Source organism: Arachis hypogaea, chromosome 2, assembly GCF_003086295.3.
Source record: "Arachis hypogaea cultivar Tifrunner chromosome 2, arahy.Tifrunner.gnm2.J5K5, whole genome shotgun sequence".
NCBI lineage: Eukaryota > Viridiplantae > Streptophyta > Magnoliopsida > Fabales > Fabaceae > Arachis > Arachis hypogaea.
Window position 1 is genome coordinate 89,797,658 of NC_092037.1, and position 21,159 is coordinate 89,818,816.

A 21,159-nucleotide genomic window follows, 5' to 3' on the forward strand; every position below is an offset into this window, starting at 1 on the left:
CAAATTGAGATACTGATGCAAGTTCTTTCCTTTTGAATCAGGTAGATTCATATCTGAAAGAGGTTTACAATAAGTTCTTTTAAAATTGACTATTTGTCCCTCTGTTAGAGGTGTTCCCGAAATGTCTGCAATCGAGTAAATAGCTCTACGAATGAATGGATCGAATCGAATTGGAAAATGGAAAGATTTGTACAAGTTATACCACATCAGCAATTCTAATGACTTGGCAAAAGATGAAAATCAACCAGTCACTATTTAAAAGTGTCGTAATAATAATAATTATAAAAAATTTCAGTTACAAATATTCAAATTCTACAACTTATACATATTAACACTCTTACTACTCTTCATTTCTTAATCTCTCATACTAATTGTCAAAAATTCCTTAAATTTAATATAATATCCACAATGAGTTTAAGCCGTCTTTTCTTTGCTAATGATGCCACATCAGCAATTCTAATGATTTGGCAAAAGATGAAAATCAACCAATCACTATTTAGTAAAATGTTTTAAAAAAATTAAAACAAAAAACTCTTATCTATTATTATTCAATTGAAACATCAAGTACTAATTAAATGCAATAAACATACATTAAAAGTGTCATAATAATAATAATTATAAAAAATTTCAGTTATAAATATTCAAATTCTACAACTTATATATATTAACATTCTTACTATTCTTCATTTCTTAATCTCTCGTACTAATTGTCAAAAATTCCTTAAATTTAATATAACATTTTTATATATTTTTCATTCTCATTCATTTATTTTTTTAATTATTTACAAACTAAAAAATTACAAGAAAAGATAAAATGTAGCCATGAATATAAATCGAAAAATGAAAAAAAAATGAAGATACAGTTTTGTATAATTCTAAAATAAATAACCTATGTCTTTTTTAAAAATAAATAAATTCAAAATCTATTTTTAATATGTTCTCCAAAATATTTTTAATATAACATTTATTAAAATATACTATATAGTATAAAAAATCTACCTCTCCGCACATCGCGCTGGTCTCACTCTAGTTATTTATTTTATTCACAAGTGGTTTAAATTAAATTTACTTTAAACACCGATTAAAGAAGTGTTAAAAGGATTAAAAAAAAAAAGGTGTAAACGACTTTGCCTACTGCAAAGACTTTTGTGATTGCTATTATTCTTCGGAGCTCATCATCTCCTGAAGTTGAAACTGTTCAATCATGGCTGCAAAACTTGAGGGTGGAGCTTATCTCTCTTCCTTTGTTGATGCTGTTTTGAAGAAGCTGTCTTCACTCGATGTCAACTCAACTCCAATGGCAAGGAAGCTAGCTGACCAGGACTTGCTGCAGAGGCTGAAGCTAAGTCTCCGTTCAGTTCGACCTGTGCTCGATGATGCTGAGCAGAAGCTGATTAGAAATGACCAAGAAGTCAAGAAATGGCTTCTTGATCTCCAAGATGCTCTCTACATGGCTGATGACTTGCTTGATGAACTCTCCACTAAAGCTGCCACTCTGACTCCCACTCAAAGGGATCCAGGTAACTATTCTTCCATGTGTCACTCTATCGTTGATTCAATCTTGGAAGATAGTGATGATGATGATTATGAGATGGGGGTAGCTGACCTAGTTGATAAACTAGAGTCTATTGTTGAAGAGAAAAATGGTCTTGGTCTAAAAGATGAGCCTGTCAGAGATCCAGAGGACATGTCATGGAGAATTGAGTCATCTCTGGTTGAAAGTTCTGAGATATTTGGAAGGGATAATGACAAGGAAGCCATCATAAAATTGTTGTTAGATGATACTTGTTATGCTAAAATATCTGTGATCCCCATTGTGGGAATGGGAGGAGTTGGAAAAACTACCTTAGCTCAGTTGGTTTACAATGACGAAAGAGTGGATGAGAAATTTGACATTAAAGCATGGGTGTGTGTTTCCGACCAATTTGACATTGTTAAGGTTACAAAGACCTTAATAGAAGCAGCAGGTGGTAGTTCTTATAATGGGAATTCTTTAGATTTACTTCAAACTGAGTTGAAGGATAAGTTGATGGGGAAGAAATTCTTGATTGTTTTGGATGACGTGTGGATTGATAATTCTTATTCCAGGCAGTGGAAAACCCTTCAGAAACCTTTTCAATTTGGAAAAAAAGGAAGCAAGGTTCTTGTTACAACTCGAAATGATACTACTGCTGATGTAGTGAAAACTATTTCAGCATACAAGCTGAGTTTATTGTCAGAGAAAGATTGTTGGTCACTTTTTTTGAAATGTGTATTCCTTTCATCTGAATCCAAGGAGTATTCGACACTGGAACCTGTTGGTCGAGAACTTGTCAAAAAGTGCAAAGGGCTACCTTTGGCTGTAGAGTCGCTTGGTGCCTTATTACGAACAAACTATGATGAAAGGGAATGGGATAGTGTACTGAAAAGTGAACTTTGGGAAGTTTTTGAAGATCAAAATGACGAGATTATTCCTGCATTAAGCATGAGCTATTATTATCTTCCTTCAACTTTAAAGCGATGCTTTGTTCATTGTTCTTTGTTTCCAAAAAATTACCTATTTGTTAAACATGAGCTGATCTTGCTATGGATAGCAGAAGAACTTTTACAGCCAAAAGGAAAAAAGGATCTAGAAGAAATTGGTTCTGAATATTTCGATCAATTGGTTGCGAGGTCCTTTCTTCAATCCTCTAGTACCTATAACAGCTTCTATGTCATTCATGATCTCATGCATGATTTGGCAACAACTCATGCTGGAGAATTCTACTTTAGAGCTGAAAAACTTGATGAACATATCAGGATCAACAATAAAACTCGGCATTTATCGCGTAACGCTAGAGGAAATTATCCCTTCGCACAAATTGTGGCAGCTTGTGGCAGGGTAAAAGATGCGAGAACACTTCTTGAAATAAGTTTTTGTCAAGAGTATCCTTTCGTGGCTCCATCTACCAAAGGGAAGAACTTTCTTCATGACTTTCTATCAAAGTTGAAATGCTTAAGAGTTTTGTCATTTAATGCCTTTCCTCTTTATTCGTTACCAGATTCAATAGGTAACTTGATCCATTTGCGATATTTGGATCTCTCAAATACGACGACGGAGATATTGCCTGAGGAGTTGTGTTGCTTGTACAATCTCCAAACATTGAAGTTGAAAAATTGTCGACTTCTGAAGAAGCTGCCCTGTAATATGCAAGATCTTGTTAATCTACGCCATCTTGATATTGATGGAGCTGGTCTTGAAGAGATGCCGAAAGGAATGAGCAAGTTGAAGGATTTGCAGTTTTTAAGTGACTATATTGTTGGCAAGCATGCAGATAATAATCAAATTAAAGAATTAGGAGCACTTGCAAATATTCAGGAGTCACTTCACGTTTGCCAATTAGAGAATATTGAGGATGGTGCTCAAGCTTTGGAGGCAAGAATTGCTGATAAGAAGCACATTAGGGTTCTATATTTGACGTGGTCCTCAAACAGCCACAGCCATATTGATGATTATCAAGATATACTGAATAATTTAAGGCCTCACACAAACTTGAGAGAGCTTTCAATCAAAGAGTACAAGGGTCTAACGTTTCCAAATTGGTTAGGACATTCTTCCTACAAAAGTATGACCAAACTGTACTTGTATGGCTGCAGCAACTGTTTAGAGCTTCCGTCACTTGGACACCTACCCTCTTTGAAGTGCTTGCGCCTCTCCAACTTTTACAAGCTACAACGCATCGGTGCTGAGTTTTACAAAGAGGATGGATCTTCTTCTCGTAAGGCAGCCTTTCCAGTGCTTGAAACTCTGAGTTTTGAAGGAATGGATTGCTGGGAGGAGTGGCTTTCAGTCTCATCTGAGTTGGATGCTTTTCCTCAGCTTAGGGAACTCACAGTGCGACGTTGCCCTGCATTAAGGGGAGATTTGCCGATTCAACTACTGGCTTTGCAAAGCCTTTGCATTGATCAATGTGGCCAGCTTGATTTTTCTCTCCCAAGAGCTGATGCATTGCTCGAGTTATCAGTTGAAGGACCCCAGAAGGTGGAGGCAGTGTTGAAGGCCATTGCAGGCAACCAACTAAACTGTCTACAGTCTTTAAGCATCACAAACTGTTGTTCAGCCACATCATTTCTGGTAGGTTCGATGCCCTCTTCATTGCAACACTTGGTAATCAACGGCTGCCCATATATAGAGCTCCCAGTGCTGCAGCAGCAGCATGAGTCATTACAATCGATATCAATATCTAACAGTTGTCATTCGCTCACTTCCTTCCCCTTGGCAAGCTTTCCGAACCTCACCACACTCAGAATTTCATCCTGTATAAATTTGAGGTCACTTTTGGCATCAGATCCTACTTCTGCTTCAACTTCAGCTTCAAGTCTCCACTCTTTAACCATCGAAAGCTGCCCAAGTTTGGGATCTTTTCCCACACTAGAGATGGTTGCACCCCATCTAGAGTATCTCTTGCTTCGAGAATGCCCAGAAATTGAATCCTTTTTTGAAGGGGGTTTGCCACCTAACCTGAGAGAGCTTAAAATCCAGCATTGTGAGAAACTGGTGAAGTACCTAGCATCCATGGACTTGTGTGATCACTGTCTTACCTGTCTTGACATCCGACATCCATATGATAATATCAAATCCTTCCCCATGGGCGGTTCCCTGCCGGCCTCCCTTGAGACTCTCAATCTGCGAAGCTTTCCATGTCTAGAAATCTTAGACTGCAAGGGACTTGACCATCTCCAGCGTCTATTGATAGATTATTGTCCCAGACTGGATGTTGCAGGGGAAAGCTTTCCTGCCTCTCTTGTCAATGCTCCACTTAAATGGACCTTCTTTGCTGAGGAAACGGTTAGGGATAAATGACTAGCTCATTTTGTCCAAAATGTCCCACGTCAGAAACATCTGAGTTGATGGTGCATTGACTTCTTTCAATAAAGGTATAACTGTTTTTCCTGTTATGATATACATATATTCTTTGTTATTTTGAATTTTCTATAACCACTCATACTTTGTTGTTTCTTGTCTCCATCTGAATTACAGTTATCTCTGTTTGAAAACACTTCATAACCAATTTGACAAACACGATCCATGTTAGTACAATGGCGTTTTGTGGAAACACTTCATTGTTTTGCAGATACACTTTATCATTGTATTCCAAACTCCTTACCCCAATGCTCTTGTGCCCAAGTTAAATTGTTTCTATATAAACACAATTCTAGCTCCCACTGGTTCATGTCTAATGTTCCACTGTTAGATTTGTTACTATATTCATATTTATATTACTAAAAAATATTTTTGAAAACAAGTGTAGTACTTTCTAATCTGTCAGCACTGTATGTTACTATCTTTTATGTTTTCCTACAGTAAAATCTTGTATTTAAGGAACTGTTGTTGAATTCAGGGGAATCCAGTTAGGCTGTGGCACCCCACCTTGCTAAAAAATGTCTCAGAAATAGAACACTGCCAAATGCAGGAAAGTTTCTTAAATCATGAACCGTTGAAGGGATTTTGGGAAATGTTAAAATTAATGGGGGTCTGCACGAATGAAAGGTGAAGGTGACATCTGGGAGCAAAAATTTCTTCCTCATTGAGGACAAAAGGAGAGCTCTTCCCATGTATGCAGCATTGAAGTTGAGAGGAGATGGATTTGATGTTACAACATCTTCAACAGGTATTCGTTTCACTCTCTACTAAAAGTTATTACATGCTGTGCAAATATATATCTTCTGGTTCTCTAATTTTGTAATTTTTGAGGCCTGAGCGTGAGACTGAATTTTGATTATTGATTTAGACACAGACGTTGTGCATGACCAAAAAAAAAAAAAGACACAGACTTTGTGGAGAAAATGAGGTGTTATTTGTCACCTTAGTGTGACATTATACTTTATTTATTAGTTATTTGTTGATGTTACAGTACTCTTGGATTTGATGGAACTATCCTTAAATTGAAACCGAGAATGGAGCAACAAAGTGAACTATTGTAGGTATGTTCTTACTCTTCATTACTGCTTGGGTCAGTCCTTTTTGTCATTTGTTATATGCACGATATTCCTTCTGATTCTGGTTTTTTCATGGGAGCCAAAACAGATAACTTGTGTGTCCGAGGTTTTACTTTGCTGTGTGCAAGGATGTAACAATCACTGAAATCCACATTGTATAGCATCTTTGGTGAAAAAGGTCAGTGAAATAGTTAAGCACCTCATCAATTTGATCATCTAAATGAAATGCAGCTCAAACTTACATAATAATACTCTGATTAGAGTTTCCACTTTATTTAGGCTGAGTATTCTTTTGTTCTATTAAGATGATGAAATCCACCTTAGGGAGCTCAAGACAATCTGTATCATCCCAAGTTGGAAATAAAGGAGCAAAGGACTTTGGATAAGCAAGGAGAAGAATGTGGAAGAATTTTAAGATGGTGGTTGTTCCTGTGGTATAACTTGTAGCTTTGGTTGGCCTGAATTTTAGATTTTGAACCAAAAAATTTATAATTACATTTACATACATAAATAAAAATATTTGATTTAATTATTATTTATTACTTACAAAATTATGTATATGTTAAATTTTCATTGAATGAGAATGCAAATTTTTTTATACTATCTATACATTAAAATTAAGTCTTAATTCGATTGTTGTAGGGTCATATTTGCTTTTGTAATTTGTTAAAGAATTAGGAATATGATTCTTTTAAACAATATATCATTCCAATAAGTACTGTAGATTGAGTGAGTAATCCATTAATCCAAAACTACTCGTGTTATATATCATTCATGTAGAATTAAGAAAAAATATATGCAAAAAATATTTTACTATGAAATATCACGCTTGCTGACATTGCTACCAAAATACATAATTATCATCTCATACATATATCAAATACATAATTATCATCTCATACATATATGATATATCATTACATGTGGCCAAAACTTCAACAATTTATATTCCAAACCCAAAAACACATGAACACTATAACCACCACTATAATCATTATATGTGCTATTTCTGGGTTGAAGTCCAAGCTGTTGCATTAGTGTTATATTTGGACTCAGAAAATAAAAAACTCAAATAGAATGCGATTACAGAGAGTGGAATAAGGTGTACACCCAAAAAAAAGGAACAAAAAAAAAAAGAAGTGGAATAAGGTTCAAAAGAGCGAAATTAGAATTCCACTTCATTGTTTGGATAAAATGTTAAATCTCATTCTATACGCTCGATTGCATGCGAACGAACATACTGAATGCCTTTTCATTTTCAAATAAATTATGTGTTGTCTTGAGCATTCTCTATAAACAGTGTCATTATATTCTTGTAAAGAAGATATATACAATAGCATGAATACATATAAACAGGAAATAAAAAGTCTCTATAAACAATACACTTCGCATTTAGTGTTCTTCGTATTAAAAACTAAAAAGGACCGCATGGTAATATTTAACTAGATTTAAACGTGAATAAATAAAATTAATTAATTTTTAGACATAAAAAATTATTTAATAAAAAATCGTAAAAACTAATATTAAATCTAAATAAAATTATAAACACATTATACATTCTAGTGTTTGAAAGAATTTAACATTTAATTCAGATGTTTAACAAACTTAAATATTATAGTGCAAGAATGAAGTTATTATTAGATGTAATATAAATATGAATATAATGTTTCAATAATTGAAAATAACATCCATCAATCATAACATTATGTTTTTTTAACATTATTATTATAACTAAATAATAAAAAATATAAATTGTTAAAAATAAAAATAATATATAAGTGACAAAGACAATATATAATTGATAAACATAATCAAATCAAAATTAGCAAAGAAAACTTAAAAACATTGTAAAAATTTTATACACTATAATGTTTTAGAAGTTCATCGCCTAACATATAATGTTTACAATGACGAAAGAGTGGATGAGAAATTTGACATTAAAGCATGGGTGTGTGTTTCCGACCAATTTGACATTGTTAAGGTTACAAAGACCTTAATAGAAGCAGCAGGTGGTAGTTCTTATAATGGGAATGCTTTAGATTTACTTCAAACTGAGTTGAAGGATAAGTTGATGAGGAAGAAATTCTTGATTGTTTTGGATGACGTGTGGATTGATAATTCTTATTCCAGGCAGTGGAAAACCCTTCAGAAACCTTTTCAATTTGGAAAAGAAGGAAGCAAGGTTCTTGTTACAACTCGAAATGATACTACTGCTGATGTAGTGAAAACTGTTCCAGCATACAAGCTGAGGTTATTGTCAGACACAGATTGTTGGTCACTTTTTGTGAAATGTGTATTTCTTTCACCTGAATCTAAGGAGTATTCAACTCTGGAACCTGTTGGTCGAGAACTTGTGAAGAAGTGCAAAGGGCTACCTTTGGCTGTAGAGTCGCTTGGTGCCTTGTTACGAACAAACTATGATGAAGAGGATTGGGATCGTGTATTGCAAAGTGAGCTTTGGGAAGTTTTTGAAGATCAAAATGATGAGATTATTCCTGCATTAAACATGAGCTATCATTATCTTCCTTCAAGTCTAAAGCGATGTTTTGTTTATTGTTCTTTGTTTCCGAAAGATTGTCCATTCAAGAAAGATGAGTTGGTCTTGCTATGGATGGCAGAAGAACTTTTACAGCCAAACGAAAAAAAGGATCTAGAAGAAATTGGTTCTGAATATTTTGATCAATTGGTTGCCAGATCCTTTTTCCATTCCTCTAGTACTTATAACAACTTCTATGTCATTCATGATCTCATGCATGATTTGGCAACAGCTCGTGCTGGAGAGTTCTACTTTAGAGCTGAAAAACTTGAAGAAAATGTCGGGATCAGCAATAAAACTCGTCATTTATTGCACGACGCAGGAGGAAATTATCCCTTCTCACAACTTGTGTCAGCTTGTGACAGGGTAAAAGATACTAGGACATTTTTTGAAATAAATTTGTCTCGAAAGGATCCTTTCAATATGGAAAATGCTCCTCATGTCTTTTTATCAGAGTTGAAGTGCTTAAGAGTTTTGTCATTTAATACCTTTCCTCTTGATTCATTACCAGATTCAATAGGTAACTTGATCCATTTGCGATATTTGGATCTCTCGGATACATGGGTGGAGACATTGCCTGAGGAATTGTGTTGTTTGTACAATCTCCAAACATTGAAGTTGAATAATTGTCAACATCTGAAGAAGCTACCAAGTAATATGCAAGATCTTATAAATCTACGCCATCTTGATATTAGAGGAGCTAGCATTGAGGAGATGCCGAAAGGAATGAGCAAGTTGAAGGATTTGCACTTTTTAAGTGACTATATTGTCGGCAAGCATGCAGATAATAATGGAGTTAAAGAACTAGGAGCACTTGCAAATATTCACGAGTCACTTCACATTCACCAATTAGAGAATATCCTGGATGGTGCTCAAGCTTTGGAGGCAAGAATTGCTGATAAGAAGCACCTTAAGGGTCTGTACTTGACATGGTCCTACAGCCACAGCTATATTGATGATTCTCAAGATATACTGAATAATTTAAAGCCTCACAGAAACTTGAGAAAGCTATCAATCAATGAGTACAAGGACTTTGTGGAAATACTCATTGTTTTGCAGATACACTTCATAACCAATTCGACAAACACGATCCATCTTAGTACAATGACTTTGTGGAAATACTCATTGTTTTGCAGATACACTTTACCATCTTATTCCAAACTCCTTTCCCCAATGCCCTTGTGTACAAGTTAAATTGGTTTGTTATAAACACAATTCTAGCACCTTGGGTTCATGTTTAATCTTTTACTGTTTATGTTTTTTACCATATTATTGTCTATATTTTTTACTATATTCGTATTTATATTACTAAATAATAATATAATATGTTTAAAAACAAGTGTAGTACTTTCTAATCTGTCAGCATTGTATGTTACTTTCTCATTGTGTAACTACAGTGAAATTTTGTATTTAAGAAACTGTTGTTGAATCCAGGCGAATCCAGTTAGGCTGCATGGCACCCCACCTTGTATAGCATCTTTGGTGAAAAAGGTCAGTGAACTAGTTAAGCATTAAATCAATTTGATCATCTAAATGAAATTCAGCCCAAATTTACATAATAATTCTCTGATTAGAGTTTTCATTTTATTTAGGCTGATTATTCTTTTGTTCTATAAAGATGATGAAATCCACCATGGGGAACTCAAGACAATCTTTATCATCCCAAGTAGGAAATGAAGGAGCAGAGGACTTTGGATAAGCAAGGAGAAGAATGTGAAAAGAATTTTAAGATGGTTGTGATTTTGATTGGCCAAAATTTCAGATTTTGAAATAAAAATTTTATAATCACATCCACATAGGTAAATAAAAAAGTGTTCGGTCCAATTATTATTTATTACTTCAAAAACTATGTATATGATAAATTTTCGTTGAATGAGATTATGAGAAGTATACTGTTAATACGTTAAAATTAAGTCTTAATTTGATTGTTTTAGGGTCATATTTGCTTTTATAATTTATTAAAAGAATTAGGAATATGATTCTTTTAACCTTGGTATAACATTCCCGTCGGTATTATAGAGTGAGTGATCCCTGCTTGATGCATACTTATTTCCACTTTTTATGTAGAACTAAGAAAATATAAGAGATTCTGTCAAAAAAAAAAAAAAGAAAATACTAAGAGAAGATGTTCAACATTACTAGTAATATTATTTGAATGATAAAAAAAATTGAGATACCAAAATACACAATTATCATCTTATACATACGTCATTACATGTCGGCAAAACTAAACGAATTTATTAGAGGCTCGAGTGGAATGCCATTAAATCCACTTCTTTGTTTGGATAACATGTTGAATCACATTCTAATATTCTATATACACTCCAAATTGAATAAAAATGAAATATAAGAATTTTGATAAGAGGAAATGCACCCAATTTAACATGATCAATAATCAAATTATTTTCACAAAACCATATTCTACTAATACATATAAATTAACGTTGATTTTCCGGATGAAATTACATCGACAAGATTTTCTTTTTTTTTTTTTTTTTTTTTGTCGACGATATATGAAATTCACACAATTTTTCATTCTCACTAGTACATCCTACCCTGCCTGGACTCCATAGTAGCACACCACACTACTTAAGATGAACAGCCAAAACCAACAAAACAAAAGATAAAAAAAATCTTGAAAGAATATAAACATTTTTTATGCCTTTCAAGGCACATACAGTGTGTACTGTAATTGACACAATAGAAACAAAGGGGTAAGACCGTAAGAGCTCTATTTAAGCTATATTCTAAGATCTAAAATTACTAGATATCACTTTTATAAAGAAAGTAAATGAAGATAAACATCCATAATTGTCAATATAGTATTGGTGATTCTTTGGTGCTATTGAAAGATAGGAAGGTCACTGCACGGTTGTTGGTTAGAAGTTATGTCGACCTCTGCTGGAACAAGGCTACTACTTGAGGCTTCTTCCCCAACATTTGCATTTGACATTTTTATGAAATAACTATGCCTGCAAAATTTGACCATTAGAACTTCATATTAGTAATGTTAAAATTGAACTAGAGCGGCCAATGGAACCAGTCAAACTAGGAACTGGACCCTCTTATGGTCCTGCGGTCTCATAAAGTTGTTAAATTCCATAGCTGAAACAAGGTTCATGCATACCATCGAGTATCGGCTGTCAATTCCGGATGGAAAGCAGTCCCTAGAATGTTTCCTTGTCTGACTGCAACTATGACTTTGCCGCCTTCCTCGGCATTCTCCTGTCATATCCACAAAACAAATAAGAAAACATGGAATTGAGCAATGACTTGGTCTAGTTTAACAATGATCTAGGGCCAATCAACATTAATTTAAACTAAGCTGATTGTACAAAGATAACATACTAAATTGGAAACTAAAAATTCTTTTGAGAAGTGAGCATTTATGGGCCACTTTCTCCAAGGAGAAATATGTTCCAAAAAATTCAAATTCTTTTAATAGGGTCAATCTATTAAGTATCTAAACTTCATATCATTATCATCACACAACTTAGAATTTTCCCCTTCGGTTCCTTCCTTCATTACTTTTGTCCTTTACAACTTAAGTCTTTCTTAAATGTGCCCAAGCCATGCCAATTAACCAATTCTCCAACCAGTTTGAAGATAGAATTGAGCATTGCAAGTGAAGTTCTCCATTCCTATTTTGGATCTTCAATATTTGCATTTCATATTTGAAAGTGAATAACATTCTCAAGAGAAAGTTCCAACATGTACTAAAGCAGCTAAGTTTAGCCACCAAAAAAAAAAAAAAAGCAGCTAAGTTTTAAATTTCCCCAGTTCACTTTTATGATCCTGCGCATTCCAAAATTCTCTCATTATTCTATTCACCTGAGAATCAGAGATGAACCTTCTAAATTCTTAGAGCTCAGAATAGTCACTACTCAGAGTCTACAACTGCAATTACAAATAATCAATGTTTTATCTGAATTTGAGTCCATGAATTATTTTCTTTACAATGGTAACAGGAAACCTAAATCTTGAGGTAAGTTAAAAAGCTAGAAATGCACACTTTTCATCGAGCATCCATTTTATATTAAGGCAAGATGAAAGATTTCTCTAGACAGATCTGCTAATAACAAACCTTTTTGTCTTCAATGAAGGAATCAGAATCCAAGAATTTGTTAGAAGGGACAGGATAATCTGCCAGAACTTGAACTTCTGGCCCTGCTTCAAGAATTGCCGGAGCACGGATAAAAATTCCACGGAATGTTTCAGGACCACCTTCCTTGGATGCAAGCTCTGGCACCGGAAGGTCAGCTTCAAAGCTTTGAATCTAAATAAACACACTTCAGTTAAATATGACAAAGCTTATCTAACTGCATCAGAAATTTTGTTCCTAAAAGCCAGATTATTCTCTTCCCAAATTCTATAATCCGTCATATATTTGTAGGAACTCCTGGATCTCATTGCATACCAGATGTCCCCAAAACTGGGATGTTGAACAAAGGTAAAGGGAAATTCAGGGATATATATATATAACAATATAAATTCTTTTAAAATAAAAAATAAATAAAAACAGCAGAAAATCAAAATAAACCATGAATTAAGCATCATAACTAATCATTCAAAATCTTAAGTTCTATATTTCATAATACCATAATAGTTCCATAGTCCATACTAAATAAACTCATAAAATCATAAATCCTAATTTAAGTTGTCAATGATCAATCATCGTCAAAGAAGGGGAGTGCATAAAGCATTAATACCTGGCTGCCAAAGAAATTTCTATGCACAGTACAATCAAGTCCACCAACCAGTTTTTGTCCACCAGTCTTCTGTCCTGAAATGATGTTGATGTTATAAATTTTTTTAATCCATTATCAGATGCATGAAAGGAGATGCAAATTCAGAGAAAGAGTATGCTTAGTTGGAGGATAAAAATGGGGAGAAAATTTTCATGGATAGGTTTGATATGTAAAATTACACATGAAGATCATTCATGAAACAGTCCAAAAAATTAAAAAAGAACTCTTCATGAAAACTTCCACCACATTTTTACTCCCCAACCAAAGTACTTAATAGTTAAAACTGTCCTGGAATAAAGAGGAGAAAGAAACAAACTACCTGTTGCTTTATTTGCCAAGAATATAAGCCCTGCACAGGTTCCCCAAACAGGCTTTCCCATTTCGACAAACTCCCTCAATGCAGGAAACTGAAAAATTAAAACACAATATAAATTACCATAGGCAGTTCACATTAATGGGGAAACCTAACTTGATTTATTGCGTAATGATTGGATTAGGTTACAAAGTTCCAAATGTAGGGTCAAAGAATTATGAATTATCCAAATATATATCAGTAAGTGTAACTACTAAACCGGAACCAGACATGAAAACCGGAAAACTGATTCCCTTTACATTTCTGTCCCCTTTCCATCCCCTTTTGTTCACAAAACAAAACAAAATAAAAACCTAAATGGTTCTGCCAAGGAAAGTGTATCTCCTTTTTGCGGTGTCTTAGAGCAAGATATCTCCACAAACATTGATGCAAGATGTTAGAGATATAACCATTCATGGGCCTCCTCGCTCTTATCAGCTTAAGCTTTTGGAAGAAGTGGTATCATGACACGGTATCAAAGTTTCTATGACGGAGAGATCTAGAGTTCGATCCTTGTTGAATCCCAAAATAAAAAAAATATATGGAGAATAATTAATTATGTATCGCTACATCAACAAAAAAATTTCACTCAGCCATCCACCATATGCCTCAAATTTATTAAATACAAATACTTTTATATTATTGAATAATGCAAAACTCTTTTAACTCTTTCACATTGACAACAACATTGAGAGGGCATCGGAATTATTAATCTCTAATGTCTTTTCTTATTTCTCAAAAACTAATATTGTTAGCTAGGGACAAATTTCAGAGTTTTCTGGTGTGAACCAAAGTATCCTCCACAGGAATCAATCCAATTTGAGTCGAGAACACCTACATCATCATGGTGAAACACTAGCTCTATGAACAAGAATATTTTCCATCTATAAGATTTAAACTTAGAAAACGATGAATTCTCCTACATCATCCTCCTAACCATCCTCCCCCTAATTCTAAACAAAGAAAAAAAAACCATTTGAATTCGACTCACTTTGGAAATTAGGAGATTATTATGAATACCATTAGGAGGCTCTATCATCACTCATAAACTTAATACCTTGCTTACATGGAAATGAACATGTATATCCAAATAACATCAAAATAATAATAATTTAAAGGAAAAAAATAGAGATTAAGAGAGAGGTAAGGGAAGAAACCAGGTTGTGATACTCAGCGAGCTTGGCCATGGTGGTGCTCTCTCCGCCAGGGATGATAAGTGAAGACACACTTTGAAGCTGCTCTGGCTTCCGAATCTCAACACCTTTCACACCTAACCTCCTAAGAGCTGCCACCACCACCACCACCACCACCACCACATACAAAAAGATAAAGATTGTAAGTTCATATGTGTGTGAAAGTGAACGAGTGAGTGAGAGTGAACAAGAAGAAGGAATGAAGTGGAATTGGAAGAAGATAATACCAGCAATGTGTTCATTGAAGGATCCCTGTAGCGCAAGCACACCAACCACCGCCATGTTTGTGCTGTGCTGTGTGCACAACGAAGAAAAAGAGAAAACGGCTCCCTCTTATTCAATTTTATTTTATGTAACGGAACGAGTTTTTTGGTCGCTTAAATAGAATTTGCATCTTTATTTTTTTTTAATTTTAATATTTTCTAATTTTAATAAAATCATATTTGTTTATTTTTATCTTCTTTACAAAATTTTGATACTAAAAATAATAATAATAAAAAATAGTGAAAACTCATGTGCAGTCGACTTTACGTGAAGTTGATATCGTTAGATGAAAATTTAGTCAAATCAGTCAAATTATGTAACGGCTCTCAATTAACAGCTTCACGTAAAATCGACTGCACCTGAGTTTCTACCTATTTAATTAAAAATGAATTAACAATAGTAATATTACATGTCCTGTAAATATTATTATTTTTTGTTAATATTTGATTATTAATAATTTGTATTTATATTTACAGAAATTTTACATAAAAAAATATATAATTTGTATTTATATTTATTAAAGTTGTACACATTAATTAATATAATTTGTACTCACATTTTTTTAAATTATATACATAAATTAATAAAATTTATTTTTTAAAAATAATTTAATATTTATATTGGTCAAATAATGACTAAAAATATTAAAAATTGTTGATTCCAAATATTTTTCGAGATAAAGAAAGGACTTTAACATGAAATTCTGTGTCTATGATTTTCAAATAAAGCTAAAACAATTAGAAAAAAAAAAGAATAAGTAAATTATATTTTTAAATAAACACAAAAACACATTTGACCTCTTTTTATAAATTCTTGTTTTATTTTCTATTGGTCTATGACTGAGTTTTTGTGTGTCAAAAATTGTTCACTCTTTTGAATTGTAAAGTTATCGCAATCCATAACCTATGGCTTATGAGAAGAGAGCCCGTTGTTTCTCCTTAGTCCACACCCGTCACAATATTTTATCTTTTAAATATTCATATTTTAAATATAAATTGTTACACTCTCCAAAAAAAATTCTATCAAATCATCCATATCCAAGTTTTATTGCATACATCATTTTTTGGCAAGTTTGATTTTGATATACTAAAATATTTTATAAAGTCATTTAACAATATTCATTTGGCGGCCAAGGAGGAACACGAACATAAATTGAGTGTGGTAAAGATAAAAATGTTGAAATGGATAAGTGGTCATACGCAATTGGATAAAATAAGGAAAACAGATATAAGGGAGAGACTCATTAATCATTATGGAAAAGATAGTTGAATCGCGTCTTAGGTGGTTACATGTGAGAATAAAACCGATAGAACACCCAATCAGGAAAGTGGATGAGATGGAAGATAGACAAGGGGCAAAAGACAGAGAAAGACCTAAAAAGACCATCCATGAGGTAATCAAACGAGATCTACATATAAACGATCTCTTTGTAAACATAATACATGATAGAGTACAATGACGTTGTTCATGTAGCCGATTCTACCCAGTAGGACAAGACTTTATTATTGTTGTTATTTCATTCATGAAATAAATTAAAAAGTAATGATAATCAAGTTGGCTTGATCTAGTAATTAATTCACTAGTTCATTTAAATAAGTGTTAGAAGTTTAAATTTCATTTTGTATATACAACAATTTATTAGCTAACAACAAATCCTTAAACAAAACTCCGACCAAGATATCGTAAAAAATTAAAAAATAATTAAAAAATAATAATTTTTGTTAACATAATAATAAAAAATAATTCAAAAACTGGTAAAATTTATTATTTTTTATTAACATTTTTAGTCATCAATAATTCAATTTTTTTAGTTTTAATAATTTAACATACATTTAACCTATATTTTCAAACATTACTAACTATCTACTGGTCAAAAATAATAAATTTTATTAGCGTTTTAGCATTCGTAATATGCAATTGAATACTGTTAAACTTTTTTATACCAAAATATTTCATATAATAGAGTTAAGAGTCCCCATTTTTTTATTTGTCCCATATATATATACACACATATATTTCTTTCATTTCATGAATAGAATCATGAATAAAATTATCTGACTTCGGAAAAAAATAATTTCAAAACCAAATTCTATCAGCATATTTTCAACAGAAAATTAAAATAGAGAGAGAAATATCAATATCAAAATATGATCAATATCTACAATAACTTTGAATTGTGTGTAAGAAGTGAACTTCATCTGCAGTTCCTAGGGATATACAAATACACACATCTCAATATAAATGAATCCAAGAGGACTTTCGACCTACACTGCTCATAATTTGGATGGAGTGAAAATGTTATTTAACTATACGAAGGTAAGCATGTATTTACAGTTTGGAAAATTCCATCACAGCCAAAAATATTACTAATCAAAATCTGAATTCTGAAACTATGAAATGGATTTCAATCAGAAACGATGTGGAGGATAAGTCATGAACATAGGAGCTGGCACAACTAGAGGTAACTTATCAATGTACATAAACAGCCTCTTTAAGTTCTCCTTGTTGATTGAAGCCAAGTCATCTATTTCCTTGTTGCTCATATATATCCAAAGGTCGCCGGAGTTCACTCTTTTAAGGCTATCCCGGCAGAAAGGGCAAGATGCCGATCGCGCGTGCCTAGAACAAGAAGATCAATTGCCAATGACAACATTAATGGCTTTATCAAAGAATGAATGACAATTAAATATCTTTGGAAAATCTTAGAGGCCTAATGTTCCTGCCCAAATTTTAAATCTTCATCAGGATGAACCTAACCATATCACAGTTTATCCTAAAACATGTTCTTAGTCATATGGGAATGATTTTACAATGTAAGATTTTCAGGAATGTGAAAACATTTCACCAACCACACGCCTCCTAGATGTGTTTTATTCATGAACACTTTATTATTAGAAGTTATTTTCACCATCATTGGCTCCATTTTCAACCAAGGTTTGGGGTTGACAATGTACTATATCATGATATTAACTTGTAACAGCAAAAACATAGTCTCTAGTTGCTCACCAGTCTCGGTAGCATTTCATACACATCGAATGGTAGCAATTCGGCAACACAACCATGCTGTTTACTTCCAAGCAAATACCACATTCTTCCTCTCTCTCGATATCAATCTCAGATAATTTTCCTTTTCCTGCCGAATCTCTCAGCCTATACTTCGTGGCGCATATATCTTTTTGTTTCCTGTCTTCTAAATCAGTGATTCCTCTCTGAAGTTGTAATAAAGAAGGAAATATCACCCCTGTTGTTAAAGAGTGTAGGAAACAATCACAGTTGGATTGTGAAACGACTCTGTAGAAGAAAAGCAAAAAATCTAACTAAATTGACCATATTTCAATATGACTATGCACTTACCATAGAACTCCTTCAAACTGGCTTTTCTTTCATAAATGGACATGGTTGTCTTTCCATCTTCATATGTCTGCGACATTTCAAAAACCTTATCATAAGCTCAACAATATGATAAAAACATTGCTATGCACTCATATTAGACAATGGAATACATGGTTTATAGGGTTCTACTCAAATTTCAAAGGTAAAGAAGATAGGAGTTGAGTATAAATGTACCTTGTATATGAGAATTCTTAGCAATCCTAAAGCCCCGGCGAGCTGACAATCGGTCCACTGGACTAAGAAAAGGAAAAACTGGGCAGCGGGGCTAAAAGACAATCTCATTTGTAAGGTGGCGCCATCATATTCTCTCGGATAATCAGAAGCTCTGTCCAAAAACATGTTTTGCAGGACAGATTAAAAGATATATAATGAAACAAGCATTGCAACACAGGAAGAACATTAACCTTCAATAAGATCACTCCATACAAGAATTACATAGGCTATATTAGGATGTCTGTTTAACATTTTTGTGGGCAGAAACATACACATATAATCATTCAAATTCATACATATAGCTTCCTTATATTCTTAATAAGGACAGCATGAATCCTCGTGTAGCTTATGAATTTCAGCATTCATGTCCAAAAACGAATCATAATAACAAAAATACAACTAAAACCTGAACTTTAGGAAATGGGTTTATTTTTCTTAAATACAAAGTGAAAGTGATGTTCCCTTTCATTTTGCACAAACGCACCTGCTAGTAACAGAAAAATAAACAACATAAATTGCAATTTAGTAATCAAAACTTCACACGGAAGAATCTTGAAGAATACCAAAATTCGTGTAGTGTTAGATAGATGTACTCACTTTTCTTTGTACACGGAGCTAACTCACTCATCTCTACCTATGTTGAACTCAAATTAATTGGGTCCCATGAAAGTAGGAGGGAGTGAATCAGATCAGTGTACAAAGATTAGTACAAAAAAAAAACTTTTCTCTTGAATTTAGGACCTAAATCTAGCCAAAGATACTGATTCCAAAGTCATAGCAAAAAGAATAATATTCTTCTGCACTTGTTCTGTTGTTCCTCTCCCTCTTGCAGTTGCTTATCTTCTTATGACTATATTCTTTGTATTCTTTATAATTAACCATCGACTCTCATGTCTTATTCATAGAAAGTGTAACACCAGAGTTTGTTGAAAATTTTTAAACCAAAAACAACACAACAATTTCTGTGATGATAAGGACACAAGCAAAATTGGACAAACAAACCAAAAAGAAAAAACAGAATTTAGAGTTAAATTAACACCACAAAAATTTCAACCACAACAACCTAGTTAAAACAACTAGTGTCCAGAATCTCTGACATTAATGGTATGTTTGGTAAAATAGTATCCAAAATCAGAATTCAATAGCATTACATAAAACAAAAAGTTTACTAATGTAAAACCGGTCAAATTCGAAACATAATAAGAAAAAACAAAATAGAAAATAAAACAAACTCTGGAAAGCGGAACAAAACTTGGAAAAACAGAATTCAGAGCTAACAGTAAAAAATTTAATTCCAATTTCCAAACCATAATAACCCACTTGAAAAAAAACGGCAATTCATCTTCATACTGAGACACCAAGACTTTCTGAAACTAAAATATTATCCAAATTCCCAACTTTCATAAAAAAAATTAAAAAAAAAATTGGTTTCATGTTTGGAGAGAGAGAGAGAGAGAGAGAGAGAGAGAGAGAGAGAGAGAGATTACAGAGTATTTGCAAAGTGTATGTCAGCTTCAAGTGCTTTGAGTGAATCCTTGAAAGACTTTCCCATTCTTCTTCTTCTTCTTCTTCTTCCTTATCCTATTTACAATAGAATCATTCAGAAATTTTGTCACTTTTTTCCTCAGAAGAGAATAAAACCCATGATGAAATTTCGATTCAAAGAGCGGTGGTTGTTGTTCCTCGCTCCTAGAAGCAATAATCAATTTGTTTGAGGAGAGAACAAAGGAATAGAATGAACGAGAGTGAATGAAAGAGAAGAAGGAAAAAAAAAGGTAGTGGGAGATTTTTGCGAGGTTTTGACTTAGAGCACACGTAAACACCCCCTTCTTTATACACATCCCCAACTTCACTCGCCACTTCAATTCTTATTTATTTATTTATTATTTTATTTTATTATTATACCTCAATTAACTTCTTTTCACTTTAAAAAGATATCATCTCATAACATAGTGCAAAATTTGATTTGTGTTGGTGGAAATCTTTCCAAAAGTATATATTTTAATAAAAAAAAGTAATTTGAAAAAAAAGTGAAAAAGGAAAAAGATTTAGTAATAAATTCTAAGATCAGTAGCTAATTATTTATGCGAATATTATTAGAGGGAATTGCTAAAATAATAGAGCAATGCTAGGGGCCAGCAATTTTTGTGATTGTTAGCCATCAACTAGCTATCAATGATGATTTGATGGTATGAGATTGGTGTGAGATTTCATCCAATGGCTCACCTTCCTCTGCTGGTTACATGCTGGCCAAAATTCAACAAAACTGCTGGTCCCCTAGACTTTTCCAAAATAATAATCAAAAGATTTCATTGTTAGTTATAAAAAAATGTGGATTCTATGGTGCCTTTTATTGTGGTGTCTAAATTACTTAACTTATTTTTATAAATAAAAAATAAAATATATAAAATAAAAATAAAATATTTAAAATTTATTAAATATTATTTTTTTGGCAGCATATTAGGCACCGTAACATTCACCTTCAAATAATAGAAAACTCTT

The 21,159-nt window shown here is 33.0% G+C and overlaps 4 protein-coding genes and 1 long non-coding RNA gene across 8 annotated transcripts; 3 read left to right on the forward strand and 2 right to left on the reverse strand.

Annotated features, from left to right (window-relative positions):
* The first annotated feature begins 1,086 nt into the window (after nucleotides 1-1,086).
* LOC112750222 (putative disease resistance RPP13-like protein 1) lies at nucleotides 1,087-6,556 on the forward strand. 4 transcript variants are annotated; one of them, XM_025798843.2, is made up of 5 exons: nucleotides 1,087-4,896; nucleotides 5,361-5,630; nucleotides 5,874-5,943; nucleotides 6,047-6,136; nucleotides 6,264-6,556. In XM_025798843.2, the coding sequence occupies exon 1, from the start codon at nucleotides 1,205-1,207 to the stop codon at nucleotides 4,820-4,822; it is 3,618 nt and encodes a 1,205-aa protein (XP_025654628.1). In that variant the 5' UTR covers nucleotides 1,087-1,204; the 3' UTR covers nucleotides 4,823-4,896; nucleotides 5,361-5,630; nucleotides 5,874-5,943; nucleotides 6,047-6,136; nucleotides 6,264-6,556. The 4 variants fall into 4 exon arrangements, with proteins under 4 accessions (XP_025654628.1, XP_025654621.1, XP_025654641.1 ...); XM_025798836.2 differs by having other exon boundaries at nucleotides 1,112-4,896; nucleotides 6,238-6,556; XM_025798856.2 differs by having other exon boundaries at nucleotides 1,112-4,896; nucleotides 5,874-5,939; nucleotides 6,238-6,556.
* On the forward strand, nucleotides 5,573-9,735 carry LOC112727681 (putative disease resistance RPP13-like protein 1). Its single transcript, XM_025777543.2, has 3 exons — nucleotides 5,573-5,630; nucleotides 7,836-9,544; nucleotides 9,631-9,735. Exons 1-3 carry the CDS (start codon nucleotides 5,573-5,575, stop codon nucleotides 9,733-9,735), a joined length of 1,872 nt encoding a protein of 623 aa, XP_025633328.2.
* Nucleotides 9,736-9,885: 150 nt separating this feature from the next.
* Nucleotides 9,886-10,331, forward strand: LOC140179899 (uncharacterized). The gene is made up of 2 exons (XR_011873859.1): nucleotides 9,886-9,985; nucleotides 10,087-10,331. It is a non-coding gene; the product is annotated as an uncharacterized lncRNA (long non-coding RNA).
* Nucleotides 10,332-11,120: 789 nt separating this feature from the next.
* LOC112750237 (probable pyridoxal 5'-phosphate synthase subunit PDX2) lies at nucleotides 11,121-15,159 on the reverse strand. Its single transcript, XM_025798868.2, has 7 exons — nucleotides 15,015-15,159; nucleotides 14,752-14,879; nucleotides 13,562-13,649; nucleotides 13,204-13,277; nucleotides 12,579-12,770; nucleotides 11,622-11,719; nucleotides 11,121-11,466 (listed from the first exon to the last, which is right to left on the reverse strand). The coding sequence occupies exons 1-7, from the start codon at nucleotides 15,067-15,069 to the stop codon at nucleotides 11,337-11,339; spliced, it is 765 nt and encodes a 254-aa protein (XP_025654653.1). The 5' UTR covers nucleotides 15,070-15,159; the 3' UTR covers nucleotides 11,121-11,336.
* Nucleotides 15,160-17,185: 2,026 nt separating this feature from the next.
* Nucleotides 17,186-20,858, reverse strand: LOC112750245 (E3 ubiquitin-protein ligase AIRP2). Its single transcript, XM_025798881.2, has 5 exons — nucleotides 20,145-20,858; nucleotides 18,619-18,769; nucleotides 18,406-18,472; nucleotides 18,058-18,292; nucleotides 17,186-17,670 (listed from the first exon to the last, which is right to left on the reverse strand). The coding sequence occupies exons 1-5, from the start codon at nucleotides 20,207-20,209 to the stop codon at nucleotides 17,460-17,462; spliced, it is 729 nt and encodes a 242-aa protein (XP_025654666.1). The 5' UTR covers nucleotides 20,210-20,858; the 3' UTR covers nucleotides 17,186-17,459.
* Nucleotides 20,859-21,159: the final 301 nt, after the last annotated feature.

Bases quoted from the DNA above. Each gene is read 5' to 3' on its own strand.
- LOC112750222 (XM_025798843.2), top strand. From the start codon at position 1,205: ATGGCTGCAAAACTTGAGGGTGGAGCTTATCTCTCTTCCTTTGTTGAT.
- LOC112727681 (XM_025777543.2), top strand. From the start codon at position 5,573: ATGTATGCAGCATTGAAGTTGAGAGGAGATGGATTTGATGTTACAACA. The intron at 5,631-7,835 runs GTATTCGTTTCA...ATAATGTTTTAG, and splicing joins TGTTACAACATCTTCAACAG to AAGTTCATCGCCTAACATAT. The intron at 9,545-9,630 runs GTTTTGCAGATA...ATTGTTTTGCAG, and splicing joins ACTTTGTGGAAATACTCATT to ATACACTTTACCATCTTATT.
- LOC112750237 (XM_025798868.2), bottom strand. From the start codon at position 15,069: ATGGCGGTGGTTGGTGTGCTTGCGCTACAGGGATCCTTCAATGAACAC. The intron at 13,650-14,751 runs GTTTCTTCCCTT...TTAATTTTTCAG, and splicing joins TCGCTGAGTATCACAACCTG to TTTCCTGCATTGAGGGAGTT. The intron at 11,720-12,578 runs GTTTGTTATTAG...TGGATATGACAG, and splicing joins CCTTCATTGAAGACAAAAAG to GAGAATGCCGAGGAAGGCGG.
- LOC112750245 (XM_025798881.2), bottom strand. From the start codon at position 20,209: ATGGGAAAGTCTTTCAAGGATTCACTCAAAGCACTTGAAGCTGACATA. The intron at 18,770-20,144 runs GTAATCTCTCTC...GTTTTTGGACAG, and splicing joins ATACACTTTGCAAATACTCT to AGCTTCTGATTATCCGAGAG. The intron at 17,671-18,057 runs GTGAGCAACTAG...TTCTTGTTCTAG, and splicing joins ATGAAATGCTACCGAGACTG to GCACGCGCGATCGGCATCTT.